We start from the raw sequence: 22,113 nt of genomic DNA, 5'->3' as shown, positions 1-22,113 counted from the left end.
TGCTCAAATTCCATCACTCATCAGTTTATCAAAAAATGATGAAAAAATTACCATTAATTAATTATTTTTTATTTTCGGACAAAAACGTGCAGTCTACAATTTCTTTCTCTGTTTCAGTTTATTGGGTGTGAACGTATATGCATAATAGAATAGTTCACGAAACAACGTTTTAATTATCAAAAAAGCTATTATGAATGTTGAATATTAAAAACGTTTCAACCAACTATTTCCTATAACACTGGTCTGTTTTAAATGAGTATCAGTTATAGATATAGATATCAATCATATTTTATGACTTTTTCTAAAGACGCATAAAATGAGATCTACAAATTTAAATTTGAAATCTGAAATATCGTACATATAAATTACTGTTTCTTGGTAAATAACCCTGTATATAATTGCGGTCCATCCACTAGCTATACTATGGTTTTGTAAATCGATAAAATAATAAATTACTTATCATAACGTATTGATTGGCATAATATATAACTACTTCAGTAATACCTATAATATTGTATTATGATAATAAGGTACTTAAAAAAGTTACAAGTGTGACGGGAAAACTGTGTGTGAGACATCCCGTCGATAAATTCGTGGAACTACTTAAATCTACTCTAGAAAATGAATGTAAAATTCTAAAAATATTGTTTTGATCGGTAAAGTATCATTTGAGAAGATTTCCATGCATGTAATAAAAATATATTAACGGGAAAAACATATTCATAGGATAATTTTTTTCACTTTCTCTCTCGCTCTCTTTTGTTCTTTAAAAAAAGTCATCATATGAATTTATTACTGACACAATAACACAGGAAAACTCTAGTAATCACTTTAATCACTTCAAGTTATCCACAAAAAACCGAATTTTAATTCTCTTTGATCAAAAACACAATGCGTGAATTCAGACTAAATATTTAACGACAAAAACAAAAAAACCTGTATAATATTATAATACTAATTGTGGGGTGAGCTAGGTACCTACTATTGTCATACAGAGCTGTGTACACTGTGTACGCACACAATATAATTTTATGTGCTACCGCGAAAACACTTATAATGCTTTATTAGTACCTACTTATTTTAGTTTTTGTACTTTGACAGATTCTCTAATATAATTCAACCAAGTAAAGTTAAATATTGCATTTTACGAGCTTTACATTATTTTTTTCAAAAAATAATCGACTACATAAAAATATAATACAATACCTATCTGCAAAATATAAATAATCTTAATTGTATATCATAATTACATCGGTCACGTTTAAAATATTGTCCACAACGACTATATAACAATGTATATAATATGACAGTCGTCTTACATATAACTTAGTTTAGATATAATTGAAACGCATCGAATTGTGAACTTCTGCAAACTAAATCAATGTATGGTGTCTATGGCGTATGATTATAAAAAAACCTAATATCCCCGTATCACACAGACAATAAACCAATATTACTTTCACGCTTTAGATCATACACAAGTAACACAAAAAAACCCTTCGATGATAGGCTATTTAATGTCACAAATCTATTTTACAGCCGATCACTGATCTGTCTGAGCCCTGAGGTCAATAATAATAAATTCACCCAATTTACTATTTTTACGAGAAAAAAATTGTTATAGTACATTTTTTTTCAAATTGAAATTATAAATCTATTTTGAACAAAATAAACATATTTTTTCATAATATTATTACGGTTTTATTGAGTATATTATTTTATCTAACGCAAGAAATATATGATACTTATGCGTGGCATTTTATTCTTATAATATTGAATCATATTAAATTGCATATAATATATAGGCGCCACTACATCTTATACTAACAAATTATTAACTTTATATTAATAATTTATTGGTAAATATTTAGATAATTAGTTCAAATTTTTAACACAGTTAAAAAATGATTTTTATTGATCACAGTGTATGGACGCACTGAATAATATTTTTAATTGATTAAAGATCTATCATAATATGACACATTTAGGCTAATAATTAATATTTTTTTTTTCAAAACTACTTAAAAAACAAAAAATAGACGTAGTACCTCATAAAATCAACTATTGTTACTTCGTCGATCAGGTTCAGCATTTAAAGCCCGTTTGAAAAAAAAATCAATTTTTTTTTTTGTCAGTTAAAATCATAATATAATATACTCTTATATCATTATGTAATTAATATATGTGCATAATGCATATATAATATTATTTCAAATGACGTTTATTATAATTGCGATGAAAATAATTACCACAGATACGAAGGTTTGATATGACGTGATCTATAATAATTTTCAGTATGGTACCTGTATATGCATAAATAAATGAGAATAATTTGTTATAAAATATGAAAGCATCGAATTGGCGAGTATATATTATTATACAAACACCATACATCACGATAGGTATATTATACGTATATAAGTTACGTTCGGTATTATACGAGACGTTTCATTATTCTTAATAAGAGTGATTTTTTTCGGCTCTTCTTTATCATAAAACTCGACCGGTACACGTCGTCGACACTACGCGTGACGAGCAATTTTGTAATGTCTCGCCCTTGTCACCGAGGCGCTTTTGCTCTCCCCGCGCACTGTATAATATGTGTACATTATACACACTGTATCACACCTGTATAATATTATGCTGTGCACTGTGTTTACGGTTCGTAGGCGAGACGCTTAGACGCCGACTGAATTCGCTCGTGCAAAAGTATAATCAATTTCGCGTGGTTCTTGTCGGGAGAATTATTATTTTTCGAACAATAAAACCCTTGCGCCACCTGCATACAACTCGGCAGTATGTAATGGAGTCTAGTGTGACCGAAATATTTATACGAATGACATTCGCCACTGCCGGGGAAAATAATTTATTATATACAACAGTAATAGTACAGTAATAATAAATTATGTGGATGAACGGTTTAAAATAACTCCCGTAAATCATGCATAGACAATATTATAATATCGTAATACACACAATGCCCGGTCAACGCGTATACGATACGCCAATAATAATGATTATTATATGATATACACACCACGCCGAGCGTAATCTATAGCATGTTATTCGACGGGAAAAATTAAAAACATCACAAACACTAAATTACTGATATATACAGATTCGAATGAAGAAGAGTACGTACCTATCTTCTATTTGTTTTTTTTTTCAATTTTAGACGCTCTTATTTTATCGTTAACAGGCAATCGTGGTGAAGCTATTTTCAACCTTTCGGGCCCAACACGACTAGATTTTCTCGCATTTATACTTCGACTTAATAAGTACGCGTATAACAGTGTAGTATTGGCAACTCCAAAATATGCGTCTTTTTAACAAGGAATAAAATAAAAATTATATTAATAATATTCTTTCCTCTAAAAATTAAAAGCTTAAAAATAATTTTTACTGCAGATATATTATTATCCTTATAAAGTTCTGAGGAAAAAATCTTTGATAAAATACACTTTACTTTAGAGATCATCCACATGACTGCAAGATACCATTTCCAATTGTTATATCTTCATGCAGTTCCATACACATAATACATCAAAAATTGAATTAAATACGCGATTCGTACATTTGGAATAATTACCAATGTCCAAAATCATTTAAAGTATTTATTTTTGTAGTATAGTGTTTCGAGGTGAAGTTTTTTTATTTAGCTATACTACTGCAGATGGTGTTTCACTGATTAGTATCGATTTATTTAAATTCAAAATTACTAAATTACAGATTACGAATCCCAGATTATTCTATTGCATTCTACTGGCATGGTTGTACGATAATAATACGTCTCATAACCTATTATATGCATATTATATTTCATTTCAAACCTAAAATACGTACCCAACTTACGAGTGGAATTAAATTTTCGTTCATCATAAAAATTCCATCTAAACCACATCATTTCACGTCGCATAAATTATACCCGTATAATACATATATAAACTCGTAATAATATATTTTACATAATGTTATACGAAAACATTATTGCATTTCAATAATTAGATTTTGTATAATACTCGTATTATGCCATCGCCGTAATACTATAACTACTCTAAATAATGCTATTTTCTTTAATTAACGCAATGGATTTCTATTTTATTTTTATAATTATCGTGTTTTGCATGTGTCAAGTAACATTATTTTTGTATGGTTCCCTATCCTACAGCCTGCTTACATGTATACTGTATACCGGATAGGTGTATTATAACCTTAAACACATAAACCGATTTCTGCAAATTCTAGTACATACATTATCTGCACAGGTCACCACTAGTAGTCAATGGTTATGGTTTCATGTATAGTATTTAGGTTAATAAGACAATACTAGATGAATGATGAATGACGATAAAGAATCGGTAATCGAAGCCAATCCAATTTTTTGGAGGGTATAGCTGCTTCGTTGTAAAGTATTGTATTTTTTTCTTTATTGCATTTTATTTTTCTTTATTGGATACGGATTTCTACAGAACCACACAAGAAAAGTTTATTTTTTTAAAACTTTTAACTTTATGTCAAATTATGTATACCATACATTTAAAAAAAATGTATTATTTATATACATTCGATATTTTTAAATTTATATATATTCAACTTATGAAGGACTTAGTTTTAAATTTACAAACATTTTTATTCTCTATAACGATAGGTTTTCTTATCATTGACATTCCCCATAGTATATTCATTATCAATCACTAGTTCGATATATAGTACCATATTATTGTCATGTTTTAAAACAAAACGAAACAAAACAACACTATTATAATTTGTAGTGTTATATTGTATTGTATTTTACCCGTTCTAAGCTTATTGGAGTATACATTAAAATAAAAAATAAAACAATAGTTGATAAAATATTCAACGAAAACACAACGGTATAATAATTATTTTCGTGTTCTAGTGGCGTGTGAGTTGCGAATTTCTTGATTTATTTGAACGTTATAATAACAGTGGTAGGTGGGTGGCAGGACGCAGGACATGACTTTTCTTCGAAGTTCCTGGTGTTCACTGTGTCCAGTCACCTTGGGCGAACGGTGGTTCACTGTTCGTGTGCAATACATATTGACCTCTGGCACTAAGATAAAATAAAATAATAATAATAATCACTTATACAAAACCCGTTTAATAATCAAGTCGATTCGAGCGATTATCGTATTGCCATAATAAACTTTTCAAAATTGTATATTATCGTTTAACACAGTCGTCGGATATGAAATTATTATTGTTATTATAGCTGATGTACCCGAATTATTGAGTCATTTGAATTATTTCAAAACAATTAAATATAAGTCCTAACAAGAAGTACAATTTATACATCTACTGTCCTCTTTAGGGCGGACAATTGTCAAAAATACTATGTTATATTATAGCAACTACACTATGATTTTGTATGTGTGTAAAACGCAAAGATGACCGACAATTGCTATTGATAAATATTATTATAAAATCAATAGAAATCACAATAGTATTAAGTAAAAATAACGGCGAGCTTACCTATGGTTCACACACTCTCCCATCAGCTCGTGATCCCCTTGACGAGGACATTTTCCAGAAAAGTAATCGAATACACTCGGGCACGGCCACGACCAGAATCCCGTTTTTGATCTAATACTCTCACCGAAGTAAGTTGGGGCCATGTGATGATCACAATTGATCGGTGCTGATAAAATATACAAAAAAAAAACAAAAACAGAATAAATGTAAATGCCATGTAGGTTTAAAAAAAAAAAAAAAGTATTCGAATAATAAATAACAATACCAACATATTTTAAGTTTTTTTTTTTTGTAAAATCATAACATTTAAACCAATGTATAAGAGAAAAAACATTATAAGTAGTATATAATGTGGGAAATGGATAATAATATTATGTACTTTAAAAAAAAAAATCATTCTTCGGCCCAATATCAAAACACTATTATTTATAGAGATACTAGGATATCCAAAATAGTATCTTAGCGTAAAACTTATTTTAAAAAACGCCAACAAATCATTCTCTTAATATTATATATGCACGCACCTGAACTGTTGTGGCAGCCAGGTTGCGCTAATCCACCGTTGACATAGAAGTCTACGTCACCGCATGGCGCCAACTGGCCCTGGATCAAAGCGTTCGTGTGTATCACGTCCACAAATTTGGCGTCATTTCGACTCAATCTACTGTTTAAGTGCGTGCTGTAGTACAACGGCAGAGCCGGATCTAGTCCTGAAATCAAAGCACTATACATTGATTACTATATTTGTTATTTAAAATTATAGATATGAATCAAACGTATTCATGCGTAACGATAAGAATTACTTTTATACTTTAAAAATAACCCGTTCACAAAACATTTACACAAATACGCACTCACATACAAGTACGTTTTTTTGATAGCCGTACGTATTATTTACAAGTATCACTAATAGTCTAATAATAATATGTACGTCGAATGATTCAAGATCGATTGGGTCAAATATCTGATACCGTAGAGTTATTTACTTAAGCTTATTATTATTATAAATTATGATTACTTTTAGTATTATATTTTCTATTAGGCTCAATAAGCCTATTTGTGTTTGATAACTGACAGTTGTTTAAATTTCCATTAACATATTATTATATATTATATTATATGATGCTTAATTGTACAGCTGTTAAGTGAGATATTCTTGAATTTCGGATACTGCGTACGTTCATTTATTCGACATCGTGTGCGATTGATATTAAGACGAGTACACTTAAAAATTCTGAATTCTCAAAACGCAAATTATGTATTTGATTTTACTCATTCGATTTATGTACATGAAACTCTATAACAGCTGTATATAATAAGTATCGTTGCGATGCGATCGTTATAATAATATTATAATAATATGTTGTAGCTCACCCGTGATCCTTGGCAATTTGATGGGCTTCAGATGTTTGGCCAGTTGACTGGCCAACTGGCCCCCTAAGCTAAACCCTATCACGTGCATAGCCTCTTCAGGCACTTCCACCTCGGACAGCTCAATGATTTTACGCACGAACAAGGCAGCGCATTTTCCCACAGCCGGTAGGTTGTACACCGCAGCCAAATAACACTCACGGGGCCCGGCACTAACGTCTTTGTAATCGATCATCCAGACGTTGATGTCTGACTGCATTAGGTATTCTGTAAAAAAAAAATAAACATCGTCTCATAATGATAAATCATATTTTGTAATATAATACCAAAACAACGCCCACTGACAAAATTACGAAAAAAAAATTCGTGCCTATTATTTAACTAATATTAGTAAAATTATAATTATTGAATAAAAACTTTTTTTCCCCAACATAAATTTTACGATAAGTAACTAATCAATACTTTTAAAAATGTATTTTGATGATGTGGTACTTTTAGTAAGGTATTAATAACGAAGGAGAGTAGTGATTAAGTATTTACTCAAATAATTACTGAGAAAGAACTTCCGAAAAGTGTAATAGAATCTGAATTTATTATAAAAAAACTTGATGATTTTGTTATATTATTATGGATGCAAATATAAACATTTTAAATACATCCAATAGATAATAATTTGATAAATCAAACTCAATAATCAGAATCAATTTTGAATGCAATAATTATTTATCATAGTATAGTTTGTTTTTACATAATTATAAAACGCCGTTCTGTATAATATGTATAATAGGTAGGTACATTATCGTGTTCGCTGTTCAACACTATTTACGAATTTCAATTTTCAATTTAACTCATAGCTGCGTCTGCCTATATTATATTAATTTGTTTGTTTTGATTTCCATTTATAGTAGAAGTATAATTTTAACGTTATGTTAAACTACTGATTATACATATATCAAAACGTTTCAACGTTTTTCGAATTAATGAAAAATATATTTCATATAGTGTTGAAGCAATATCTAAAATTTGACAACTATAGAATTGGTTTTGAAGAAAAAATGCAATTTTATGATTTATAGTAAATTATTATTTAAACTGCTGAAAATAGACCTATGCGTTAACTGAATCATCATGTATGTATAATTTAAAATAATTAATTAATATACAAAATTACAAAACATATGTTATGATTTATATAAAAATATAACAAGAAGATAAAATTAACTATGTGAAAAACGTAAGTAAGTGGGCAATTTGTTGTCCTACTTAAGTGTCAAATGGGTCGAAAAACGATTTTGAGCGAAAACAAACTATTAATATTGCCTATATCACTGAGTGGCAGTGTACATATTTTTATTTTATATATAATATAGTTATTGTTGTTATTAAAGTAATTTATTTTACTTTTTCTAGTATAGTACTTTGTTATACATTTCTTCAAATATATTTCATTTAATATATTATTAGTATTTTATTATTATAATAGTATATATTTATATCATATTATATCAACTTATTTAACACAATATTTAATATTATCTGTTTACAATTATTCGTTTTCAAGACATTTAAAAAAAAAAATCCATTTTGTAGAAAATTGTTTGTTTATTTATTCCAATTATAAAAATTGTACCTCTCCAAAACTATTCCCTTTTTTTTAAAACCAAAGCATTTTATCAAATGTTTAACAGTTATTTACTTTAACAGTTATTCTTAAAAAATAAAAAAAACACATTGAACATAAATATAAAATGAAAAGATAAAAATATATTGTAAATTAATCGTATAATTGCTCTGCTAAAAATCTAAAATTCAATTAATTATGAATTATGATAATAATTGTAAAATTAACAATAATAATAGTAAACTATTAAATTTTTAGCAATTTATTTAACATTTATATTATAATTAATTACCAAATTATATATTGAAACAAGATAATATAAATCAAAATGTATTGTAATGATATAATCATACATCAAAGAAAAGTCGATTAAATTTTTATTTTCACTTGATAATTAATGGTTTAAAATGGTTTTATTAAAAAAATATTTGTATTATATTTAAATATTTACTTTTGTAATAAAAATAAATAACGAGAAACTCATAAATTGTTAAATTTGATATAGTGGTATAAAATAATAAAATACATTTATAAACACAATGTTAAATTGGAAGAAGTTATTTTATATTATTTTTATTAAAAGCTAAATGCTATTTTAAAAATGATGATAAAAGTATTTAATTCTCAAAAGTGTAATGTTTTAAAAATGTCATACTACCCAATTGCGATGTCTGTGTTTTTTAATAAGAAATAAATACCATAAAATAAATTTAATAATACCATTTCACGAAATCATAAAGATTTTGAAAATTAAGTAACGCTTATGATATTTTTTTCCAGTTATTGAATTGTCACTTTTTTATTCTCAGCAAAATGAAATAGACAATATTTTAATAATTTCATTAAAAATGTTAATTTAAATGTATAAACCTGGTTTTTAATTTAAAACGTTTCAAGTTATCATCAATTCGCTTGCATCTATAATTCGTATCAAAATATTATATAATAATAACATATCCGACAATGCTCTTGCTTCAGTAGTTAAAACTCATTCAGTATACAAACGTTACTATTGCATATCATGAATATTAATAATTGCATAATTTAATTAATTAACACTCAGAAATTAAAATACAAATTGCTTGTACTCATATTACTAAATTAAATAAAGATTGAGTATATAATATTACTTAATTATCGTATTATATTAATATGAAAATATTCGTAAGGAAAAAAGTTATAATAATGTACAATATTGTACTATTATCGTTTATGCTTATATACTTTTACTATTAAATATAAAGAATTACGTATCTTTGTATTGTTTAAGTTATACACATCATGTATACCTATATATATATTTTTTTTTTATACATATGAATTTAAGAATTTATAAGATAATCGATTAATCATTAATAAATTCAATTAGTTAAAAAAAGGAACACTTTTATATAATGTATATGTTTTGGTGAATGATGTAAACATGTTGAAAAATGTAATTTATCTAAAAGTTGGCAAATATTGTAAATGTAGATATTCCCGGTTATTTACGTCAATATTCAACCAGTTTAGGAGAAAATAATGTTCAATTCATTGATATCAACGTGAACTACATTCAATAACTTCCAGTAATAAGACAAGTGAATATGAAACAAATAATAGATATGTGAATGTTTAATCAGGTATAGAATATGACATTTTAACACAATACCTATAATATAACAACACAAAACCCTCCATGCAACAACAAATGTATAGAACTGAAGAAAATCATGAAACAAATTAAAGATAAGAAAATAGCTCTAAGCAAAACTGCAGTATGAGGAATAGATGGTCATTAAAGCCTTAATAGGTGAAACCATAAAACTAGGTAGTAGTAGCACTAAAAAATGTTTAAAATGTAGTGCAATGTTATGCAGTTTGAATTATATAGATTGCACAAATAAAGGACATTAATATTTAATAAAAAAAAAAAAAACTCTTTTCAAGTTAAAAATAACTTGAATTTTAATTTTGTAGTATATTCTATTTATAAAATATTTATTTGCTTATTTTTCAAATTTGATAGTCATTTAATATTTTTTATTAAGTATTTTAGTTTCTTATATAGTCTTTAACTGTTTGTTACAAGTAATGTTTGTGCTAATATTAAATAATGCATTATCATTATGCTATTTCGAGGACAAGATGTCTGTATAAATTTAGCGAGGGGGTAAATAAAATTAACATTATGTTCGTTCAGTATACAGCATAGATTACATCATAACGTTTAATCATGTTACATACTAGACAGAACCAATCATTTTAAACAGATCTACTTCAATTATTTTCTATAGAAGTATTGAACATTGTTTTGTATTACCTACATACGAGTAGACTATCACAAGCAAAATGTATTCTGAAGACAATATGAACCGTTTTGATTTTACACGCACTGTAAATATTGACGATAACAAATTCTGATAGAAGCAGCCAATATATATCTATAATGTTATATATCATATCAGTGTTTCTACAAAATTACCTCTATTAATTTTGAGAAGTTTGTAATCACATAATATTGTCGCTTAAAAACTATCATGGCTAATCTCAAAAAATTCAAATTTCCATTTTATATCAATGGATTCAAGTTTTTAAGACGCGCGAGAGATTATGATATTAGTTTTGAGGTTAAAACAATATGTCACTTAAAAAAATCAAAATGTCATCATGTCTTATCTAAAATCGTTTATCACTGTAGCCTATATTATGTACAAATATTAGACTAGCATGGCCAAGCTCATGAGTCTTTAGAAAAAAAAATAATTTTTGATAAAAATATTGCAAATATCTTAAGTTCAAATATTACATTATCGAGTCCATCGCATGAATATTTAGGAATAATTTATTTTCGGTAAAAATGGCGTAACCTAAATAATGAAAAATCTCAGATATAAATATATAATACCCTATATCTATAACGTAAATGTTATAAAACCAATGCCATCCTCATGAATTTGAAATAAAAATGATTTTTTTTTGTAAACATTTTCATTGAAACATTAAAACTTTCGATATTTCTAACAATAAATTAGTTTTTTATATTTCCTAGAAAGTTGAAAAAACTTAGTTTTTCCATACTTGTTCTTAAACGATGAAATGAGATGTAATAAGACCAATTGACTACGATGGGCACTCTGCAATTTTTATATTTAAAAACACAATAATATAATACGTGTATCTACTGTGTGGTATTATTGTAGTACACATTACGATAAGCCAAATTAAATTTAGTTAACTGATTGAGTATATTATTTTGTTCTAATAATAGTGTTCCATGTAGAAATAACCTTTTGCTTTATTATAATAATTCGAAAATTTCTAATAGTTTTTGTAGTGTCGTTCTCGAATGTTTTCAATGGATTTCTTTGAAACCGAAATAAACTTAAAATAATATATAGGAATACGTATTTATTATATTATATACAAATATAAATATTATTCACCTTCTGAAATATATATACATAGTACATATATATATATATATATTGTTACATTTTTATAAATATATTAAAATAAATTAATTCAACTTTAATCGAAATCATTGATTTTTAAACACAAGTATTTCAATCTATCAATGTCAATCGGTTCAATAGCACTCATAGTTTTATAGTATGAAACGTTAACAATTTTATACGGTTTCTACTGAGAATGAAAATAAAATATTTCTATAGGTATATTAATATTATTTCCTAGAAGAACTAACTACTGTGAAATAATTTTAGATAGTAAAATTTGTAATATTTAAATAAAAATCATGTTTTGATAGACTGAAATGTTTAATACTAGAATATATTATTATATCTTATTAAAAATATAATAGATAATTTAAAAAATAATTAAACCTATAAAAAAAATAAAATACAAAATATTAAAGTTACACTTTTAATAATACCTATTTTCAGAATAACCAAATAAAAAACAGTCATTTATAAATCATATTATTTTATTTTATATGTATTGATAAACAACTCAAGTGACCAAGATTTCATACGACTTTTGAGCGAAAAAAAGTTTATTGGGTATATAAAATAATTGCAATAGTACCAATATTTCTAAATCCCGTAAAGTTCAAGTGACTGTTATAATATAATAATTGATAATTTAGAGTATAATTGTAATACTACGAATATCGGATGACTTGTCTTAAACAAATTAGTAGTGTGCTTATGTCACATACTTGTCATTTGTTTGAGGGGCACTTCTTATCAAATGTAATTAAGAGTTTAATATAGAAAACTTTTTTGACGATATAACATTGTAATCATCCGTTTCGGCATTCATCATTATTTAAATATTGGTACAAGTGTGAAAATATTATATTAACTCAATTCTTAGTATGGAATTTAATCATTTTTTGAGTGATATTGAATAAATTATGAATACCCAATCCTAATATAACTAATATCAACAATTGATGGGCGAATACAACTCGTGTGATGAGTTCATTCTCAAGTTCTGACACTAGAAAACTACATCACAGACTATTAATAGCAAACGAAGCTTCCTTATCTCAACTCATTGCACAACAATAAAGTTAATAAGAACTTCAGATAAAATGAATATTATCAAAAACAAAATAATAAGATCAATGGCAAATCAACTGGAGTTATATACAACTTTAGAAATATAAAGATCACCGTTAAAAACATAAATATCTCACTATCAGAAAAATAAAATAAGAAATACTTAATAACTTGTAAGTTGTAATGCTAGATGACATAGAAATCCATTCCAAGGTACCATGGTTAAGTAGTTATATGTTTCATTTTGCATATGTTGGCTTATTTAGGTTTTTTTTTATTTTACGGGGTACCTATATTTAACATATTTTTGGTCAAAATTTAATGAAAAATACAATAATTTATATTTTTACACTATATAAAATATATGGGAAGTGTCACAAGGTAAAATTATTAGAAATAACACAGCAATTATTACCTATTTTAAGGTAGTATTTTGAAGTGGCCAATAGCCATTCGGTTAAACATTGTATCGTTCCCGCTTAATCAGTTAGTGGAAAACGGCATATTATATGAAATAGTTTTATTTTAAGACAGTCTTACAGCAATATGCATTCAACTAAAAAAAGCACAAAACCAATCTTTAATTTTTATTTGTGTACATTTTAACTTAACACTGTAAATTATAATATAATTTGATATATAATTTATTTCTAACTTGGGCTTAATTTAAAAATTATACATCTAAATATGTTATACAATTACTCTTTGTATAGTTTATAGTGCTAGTTAATAACTGTGTCGATAAAGTGAATCATCTACTGATTTTTACATGCACGCAGAATATGCGATAATGTGTCAATTTGTAGGAATTAACGATTTTATTGCTGCACAAATTAAAAATTCGTCTATGAATTATTTTTATAATAATTAATGATAATAATATCGTGTAGCATGGCAAAACCACATTACCTATATATTTTTATTTATTTTGTATATTTTTTATTATACTAATAATAGTATACTATAGCACACATTGTATATAAATATATTGTAAACTGATTATATATCCATATAATATGATGTATTGAAAAATCCATACTTACCGGATATTATAATACGAGTTCGTTTGAAACAAGAAGTGCGCATGTAATATATGGGTAAATAATATTATAATTACACACACCGGTGTGTGGTTTGATTGTTTTGATAAATATCATTATAAAAATGATTTAGTGATGTGGCATACTGGAATTACTTTTTTGTAACAGCGGCATAATATGTTATGTTTTAATATTACTTGTTAAATCAGCATTAATATTATATTATAAAAAATTCAAAAAAAAAAAAAAAACCGAAAACAAAATATTTACCGTCTTTTATGGTTTGAAGTACGTCCAGGTTCATATTACTATTGAATCCATGTAAGATTAACTTATTTGCGAGGGTCTTCACATAGTATGACTCGGTAATATTTTCCATCGTGACCAATTGAGGATCGTTTCGGTTCTCTCTGCCGTAAAATAAGTTTTGATTACCCGATAAAACGTTTATTATTTTGCATTAATAATACTTTATCATAATAATTTTGCGTGAAATACGCAAAAATTAATTGTGTTGTTTAGCACATATTATGCATATATAATTAACAAGAAACTATCGAAAATAATAAAATATCATATAGATATAACTCTGTATAGAAACAAGGAAGTAAGTACATATTATTACGATATTAAATTTAATTATTAAAATTGACGTTCCTACGTGATACAATAAATTATCCTATCAATATGCGGTTTACCGACGAAATCTAGAAAAAAAATTATATATGCAGGAATATTAAACATTTTAAAATATATTCTATATCTAAAGGTAATAAATTGATAATTTTTAAATAATCTAACAATTTTTACAGTCATTCATTTTTAATCCATTAAAAAACAAACTTTATTTTGTTAAAAAGTGTTATTATTTACAATATATTATATTATGTTTTATTAGTTATTCAAGATTATTTTGAAAAGGAATGTCTACCTTTCACCTACAAAATACCAACTAGACCCAATTTAATTGTTTGTGAGACCCCCCCCTAACGTTGAAGATTGAAGCATTACTTCTCTGACCCAAAAAGTAATGACATGCATAAAATAAAAAATATAAGTTAGATTTAAAAAGCCACGCTTCTTTATTATACCACTACATTTATAGCTTCGCTCTAAATCTTAAAGTTAAACTTCTCTTAATTGCAGTTACATTTATAACTATATCATATTGACGGTATTATTGTATTTATTAATAAAAACAATAATTTATTTTATTGCTTATATAATAGTCACCTGGTATACAAATACAATTTGATCGAATTATCGGGACACACGGGATGGACGATAAACGTACATGGGCCGATTTTCTGGTGGTTTTCATTTTCAACACACTGCGTGCTCGAAAATCCCAACGCCCACACAAGACACACTACGACCGTTCTATACATTGCTACAATAAAATAAAATAATTATATTACTTTATTTTTACGAATTCGTCAAACAACTATCAATAGAAAGAATTAAATTTAAAATATTCAAAACACGACAATAAATTACAAAAACCAAACTGTCGATTAAATATCAGATGTTACTTTAAGATTTTAGGACGATAAATTATATTGTTTACATTCCGTCACCAATTTTATTCAGTCATTTCGAATTTTAAATTTTAAATATACAGAAATAAAATAATTGTTGATACCCTAATATTATGTATATTATATTTAAATCCAAATAATCTATCAAAAAAAATATTATTATTGCGGACATATTGTATTAAAACCTATTATTAGGGTTAGAATTAAACGATATTTTAAAGGTTATTAATTATTTTATGCATTTAATTTGTCCATCACCATTATTTTCTTCTATTATTTAGATTATATAAATTAATTATTATAACCTCCAATACTGAATCAAATAGTCAATTAATATGAAAATATGTGGTAGTTTAATGTTTACACACTTATTCAAATATTTCACATAGATACCTGTATTTATTTTTATGATAATTATTATGCACTTATAACAATAAAAAAGAGGCGTAATTGTAAATAAAATTAAAAAGGGAGCAATGAATTCAATAACCTAATTATGATAACAAGGTAGTTACAATAACGTAATTATTTTATTTTACTTGCGAAAGTCCAAAAATATTCACACAAAAGTGAAAATAAAAAGAGAATTCACATGATATAACAATAATATTTAAATGCCACAACAAACATTGGCACTACAAGTTTTTTAGAAATAACAATTTCGTATAAGCTTTATATTCTGAAAAACTCCACTCAATAATATTGTTAAACTTTTTTTACCGTTGTTAAATATATTATTCAGATTAAATCTGACAACTGCTCACAATAATAAATTGAAAAGTATGAAAGGTACGAACATTTTTTGCGATAATATATACTTTTTTTAATTCGTGGGAATAATTTAAAAGAAATATTAAAATCAAAATATATTACCTATATTGAACATTTTCTAACAAACTACCAATACATATTTTATTGTTTTAAGGTAATATAAGTATTATTTTAACATTATATCAAATTTAATATCTGCAAAATATCATTTTAAACGTCGTTTGAAAACAGCATGCACCTGCATAATAGTATTAATACATTATTATAATACAGAAATTCAACTCTTAAAACAATTAAAACTAATTTTTACCGAATTATCATAATATGTATAGGATATAAATAATTAGGTACATTTAGATTATGTCTACGATAAAAAAAAATGTACACTTATACCAGTAAAATTATCTACTCAAACACGATTTGAAGTAAATCCTATGTATAAATATTAATAATAACGATAATAGTCATTATCATTTTCATCAAGGCAGAGAATATTTACATAATATTTCTTTTGTCCAATTTAAAAAAAAAATATACAAAAAAAATTGTATTTTGTATAACACCATAGACAAATTTGTAATTTTTTGTTTTACTTTAATACATTTTTTGGTTTTTGAGCCATAGATATTACTATTTCTTTTTTTTTAAAATATTTTCTTTAAAATAATATCTATCAAAATAATAATCAGTTTTTATACAGTATTATTATTTGAAAGACTCAAAACACTGCTGAAGTGGCCAGTGATTGAATGAGCGTTTAAGCGTACACTCGTATATACTGACATAGATCTTAGATATTTTGCGTGTATAATGAAATTTGATTCTTATTTAAGATGCCATTTATTTTAATTTTTTTATCAATAATTAAAAAGTTCAATGCAGAAGTGCTGGCATATTTTGTGAATTTTTGGACTATATTATGTCCATTACACTACAGATAGGTAGTATAATAAAACAAATCGATCCCATCACAAGTAACTATTTCTACAAAACTTAAATTATATTTAAATTTATTTAATACATACTTAAAACCATCAAATTAGAGTATTAGACAATGTGTGATAAATGATGAATATTGATCTATGTTAGCCAATAATTTTATAACAATGCATTATAGCTATTATAACATTATGCACATCTAGCACTACGTCGTAAATATTCGAATATAAAAAATGACTTTTTTGAGAAAACACGGTAAGTCGGTCCTGTAGAACTTTTATCGTACTGTTGTGGATTACACGCGACACGGTTATAAACACGGCAACGTTCTGCGGACAACTATATATATACAGCGTATACTACTATTATATATACACATAATGTCGTTCTAAGCAGTCTCGAGAAGGGGCACATCATAGCAGTAAAAATAGAATGTCGATTATCGTAGTAGTAATTTTTGTTTTTATCAGTACACATTTAAATATAGAATTAATTACTTTATCAAAACTCATCACTTCTATTGTCTGTTCAATAATGTTATTATAAGTGGTAGAAACTTTTGTCTCTTGTCGAATGCCAAAAAAAAAAAAATCATAATGTCTTGTTAAAAAATTGTATATTTCATATAAGTACGATTAAATAATCAGTCTCTATGATTTTTATGCTCAAAATATAAACTGTACATGGCGTATCATATGCTATTTTTTAATTGCATAACTAGAAAAATTATTATAAAAGTTCCAATACTCTTAATTTTTTCACATACATGTAAATAGAGATAAATTATTATAATTTAAAAGCTGCAAAAACGAAGTACATTTTGTTTGTATATCAATAGTACTATTATACGTAGAACAGCAAATGAACTAAAATTACGTGTTCAATTGCGTATTAATAACGTACAATTATCAACTATAAAAATATGTCAAAATATTTAATGTATATAAATAAATACTTAAATAGTCATTACCAATTCATGGCCATAATATTATATTCAATGAACAAATAATAAAAATATAAAAGAAAAGTAGTATGATACGTAAATTATAGATAAAATACCAATTCATATTAATTAAATATTATGTTTACATTTACCTATAGGTACAGTATTAAAATTGAAAAACTAATAGAATATCATATAAACTTTCGTTCAATAGCCTTTCTAATTTTATTACTATGAAGCAAATCTTAGTATTAATTGAAGTTTTTTTTTATTATTTTTAACTGATATACCAAAGTCAATAGTATCTGTATTCTGTATACAAATCAATTGATTTTTATTATTTATGTATAGTTCATTCTACGCGTCTTATAAAATATAAAACCTAAATAATTCTTTTTAACACTAGCTACGTGATTTGATGTTGATGGCCTGCATCCAAAGTAAGTAATTATTTATCTAATTATTTATCTCTTGCCAGACGATGATTGCTGTTGAAATAATATCAGATTAAACTTCGTATAGAAAACATAATTTTAACCAATAGTTTCCGTACGATTTAGTTAATCATATTAGGTATATTATGTATTTGTAATACAAAACATATTATAACAAAGGATTATAATGTAATATACAATAATAATAGTAAAAAAATGTTATTATAATAAGATAATAATATGCTTCACCGTGGGTTTTGATAAACATAGATTAATATAATATAAGACAAATACTGTTTTATAACATTCTACTAATATATATATTATTTTTTATCATAACATAATAATTAGTATATAATAATATACTACAATCAGTACAATCCTTATTGTATTTCTTACGTATCTACTGATGGATCTATAAAAAATATTATTTAATACATGTATAAATACTATAAACATCTTTTAGTTATACCTACTATGCGTCTATGCATACTCAGATATTCAGTTCCGTTGCTATGACTTTTTATTGAATAGCAGTCATTTAACCCCTCCGTTCAAAAAGACACACGGTCTATATGTTATTATTTAGATCTAGATAAATTCAAACAAGATTTCGACTATACATAGAACTTCCAAAATTCAACTTTTTTTTTGAAATTTTTAAGAAAAATATTTTGTTTTGGATTATGAACTTAAAATTGTACGTTGTTGTTCAAAAATGTAAACACAAAAATGTTAACGATATTATTATTATATTATAACAATATATACAAGTATATATATTGTTCTAATCAAAAAAAAATTTTTTATATAGCTTTAAATTATGATTGAAAATATATTTTGAGAAACAGAAGATTGGTGTATAGAATATTGTATAATATATTATAAATTATAATATAGTAATAATTTATAAATATTTCAACAAACGTTTTTTCAATTTATGAATAATACATAAAACATCTTATATTAAGTATTTTTAATTTTAAATTGATGCTGGAGTATGATTGTTTAAAATAAATTCTAGTAAATATACACTACGCAGTTATGTGGATAAACTATAAACATGATTTGATACTTATACTTAAATATGTATACTCATATATTATTATTTATACGAAAATAGCTACACAAATTTATGTTTGATTACTTAAAGCATGAAGCCAAAAAAACAAATATTTTTAACTTATTTATAACAGCCTTACAGTATCTTGACTCTGACACCGCGCTAATAATTTTACAAATGATTCATGTAAGATAAGTTGCCTATATAACATACCTCGTGAACAGATACATTATAAATATAATAATAATATAACTGAAAACTAATATAATTTGACGTGTTGAAATAAATACAAAAATAAATCCGTCAACCTAAACTCTAGGTTTTGTACAAAAACTTTCGTGAATAAATTATAAAACAATACATGTTCTGGATTTTGTCTTAATATCATTTATTGTAATCCTGGAGTTGGTAAATAAAATTATTACAAAACTCAATTGATGTATAAAACTATTTTAATACTTTCGATGGATTATATTATATTATTATAACATTAATGACAGTTATCAAATATAGGTATATGAATTTGTATTGGCAGTATTTTGTATTTTGAAAAAAAATTTAGTTTAGTAATGTAATAATGTGTTCACAAATTGTCTCATATTATATATTAATAATATGATTAATTATTTAAAATATCTTTGCATATTATAACTATTACCTATAAAATCAAAAATTGCGTATTTTAATTTCAACTCATAATATTAAACTAGTGGGTGTATCTTAAAGAAAATGTTTTAAATCTATTAAACATTCAATTATAAATTATTACCATTCGTTTATTTAAAAATTAAATTAAATGTTAAAAAAAAATAAAAAAAGTTCTAAAGTTTTATGACACGTACATTTCAAAACTAGTGGATGCATCACTTTTACTCAATGTTAATTTGACAACTATTAATACTTAATACCATTGTACAATTTATCAATTTTTTTACATATTTCAATATTTTTAACAATATTAAGTTCATAAATTACCATTTTATATTGCACATAATATAATAATATATAAATTATGTCTCTATGTACGACGAGTTTATAAAACTGTAGATACAATGGTAAGGTTAGAGAGAAAGAGAGAGAGAGAGAAAGAGAGATTGTAGACAATGTTTGTAGTGTTTGCACCTAGAAATAAATATCGTCTTCTCGAGATACTATGAGAACGATGATTTATGCTTGCATATCTTACATTATACTGTATAGTAAATCACCAATCATATTGTCAAACGGTACTGGCAATATTTTAAAGCATAAATACCTACCTAAATATAATACATGGGTTAATATAGTTTCAGTGTATATTATACAATAATATTAATATATGATAGTAATAATATTATAGTATAATAGAGGGCACATCGCTTCACGTCATCCTACTGTATGGTCACGGCTGTTATATACGAGCTTAACCTGAAATTGTGTTGCATTCTTTTTCGACACGAAATGTGTAAGGAAATTTTGAACCATCTTGTTAAGCTGTGTTTGTAGAGTTTGAAAAACAATATTCGTATACAGTATCACCAGTATAAGAGTGGTAAAAGGACTACAATAAAAAAAAAATTCATAATATTAATGTATACATTTTAATATTACAATAACTAATATTGTAATAATAACAATATTAAAAATAATATTAATATTATTATTATAATTTTATATTTGTAATTAAAAACAGTAGGTGCTGAATCATTAAATAAAATTATAATTATTAAACATTCATAATAAACTTCTACGCCTAGAGACCATAATATAATATGTATAATATTAGTATGTTTTACAACGATAATTACCGTGTTTACATAAAATTTGTCGTCTGTGTATGTACGATGTAGTTAGCACACACTGTGCATTATGTTTATTGTTTAATGCCCGTGTAAATTATTTTTAATTGTTGCCCCATGTCACACATATCCGTGTCAACAACAGTAAAAATAATTCAACCAAATTTATTATATATTTTAAAATAATTTAAACAGACGAGTAAAACACTCACAATGTTTAAGCTAAGTATGTAGATACCTAACGTCCTAACCTACCACGTGCCGGCTGAGTTAATTTTCTTCAAAAACGAGATACCGTTTTCTTCCACCGTCCATCATTTCCAAAAATGTTTGATTTCATTTTTCTTCAAACTTTTTTTTTTTTGACTAAAATTATGTTCATTTTTTTCAAATATATAAAGTTAAACCGGCACTAGTGTTGTAGACCGTACTACAAAGCGAGCAAGGAAAAGTCGATAACATCGTTACATTATAAGTTCGATTGAACTCAATTAATACACGTACAAAACGTGTATAACACGGGTATAAAAATAAATACTTAAAAATTCAATTATAACACCCAAATGTGCGTTAGATCACCCTGGTCTTGAGTATGGCTCTGTTGTTTAAAATCCTCA

The 22,113-nt window shown here is 25.6% G+C and overlaps 1 protein-coding gene across 2 annotated transcripts; it reads right to left on the bottom strand.

Moving 5' to 3' along the window:
- Positions 1-4,759: 4,759 nt before the first annotated feature.
- Positions 4,760-17,631, bottom strand: LOC114130341 (pancreatic lipase-related protein 2-like). Of its 2 annotated transcripts, none has more exons than XM_027995300.2 (7): positions 17,365-17,631; positions 15,264-15,420; positions 14,301-14,440; positions 6,868-7,131; positions 6,018-6,203; positions 5,494-5,659; positions 4,760-5,074 (listed from the first exon to the last, which is right to left on the bottom strand). In XM_027995300.2, the coding sequence occupies exons 1-7, from the start codon at positions 17,372-17,374 to the stop codon at positions 5,005-5,007; spliced, it is 993 nt and encodes a 330-aa protein (XP_027851101.2). In that variant the 5' UTR covers positions 17,375-17,631; the 3' UTR covers positions 4,760-5,004. The 2 variants fall into 2 exon arrangements, with proteins under 2 accessions (XP_027851101.2, XP_050055016.1); XM_050199059.1 differs by lacking the exon at positions 17,365-17,631 and adding an exon at positions 16,442-16,469.
- Positions 17,632-22,113: the final 4,482 nt, after the last annotated feature.

This window comes from Aphis gossypii, chromosome 2, assembly GCF_020184175.1.
Source record: "Aphis gossypii isolate Hap1 chromosome 2, ASM2018417v2, whole genome shotgun sequence".
Lineage (NCBI taxonomy): Eukaryota > Metazoa > Arthropoda > Insecta > Hemiptera > Aphididae > Aphis > Aphis gossypii.
Note: the sequence above shows the minus strand (reverse complement) of the source record. Positions and strands in the feature narration are given on the sequence as shown.

Coding starts and splice junctions, on each gene's coding strand:
- LOC114130341 (XM_050199059.1), bottom strand. Junction 7,132..14,300: donor ACTTCAAACCATAAAAGACG/GTAAATATTTTG, acceptor TTTTTTTTACAG/AATACCTAATGCAGTCAGAC. Junction 5,660..6,017: donor TGGCTGCCACAACAGTTCAG/GTGCGTGCATAT, acceptor ATATTTTATCAG/CACCGATCAATTGTGATCAT.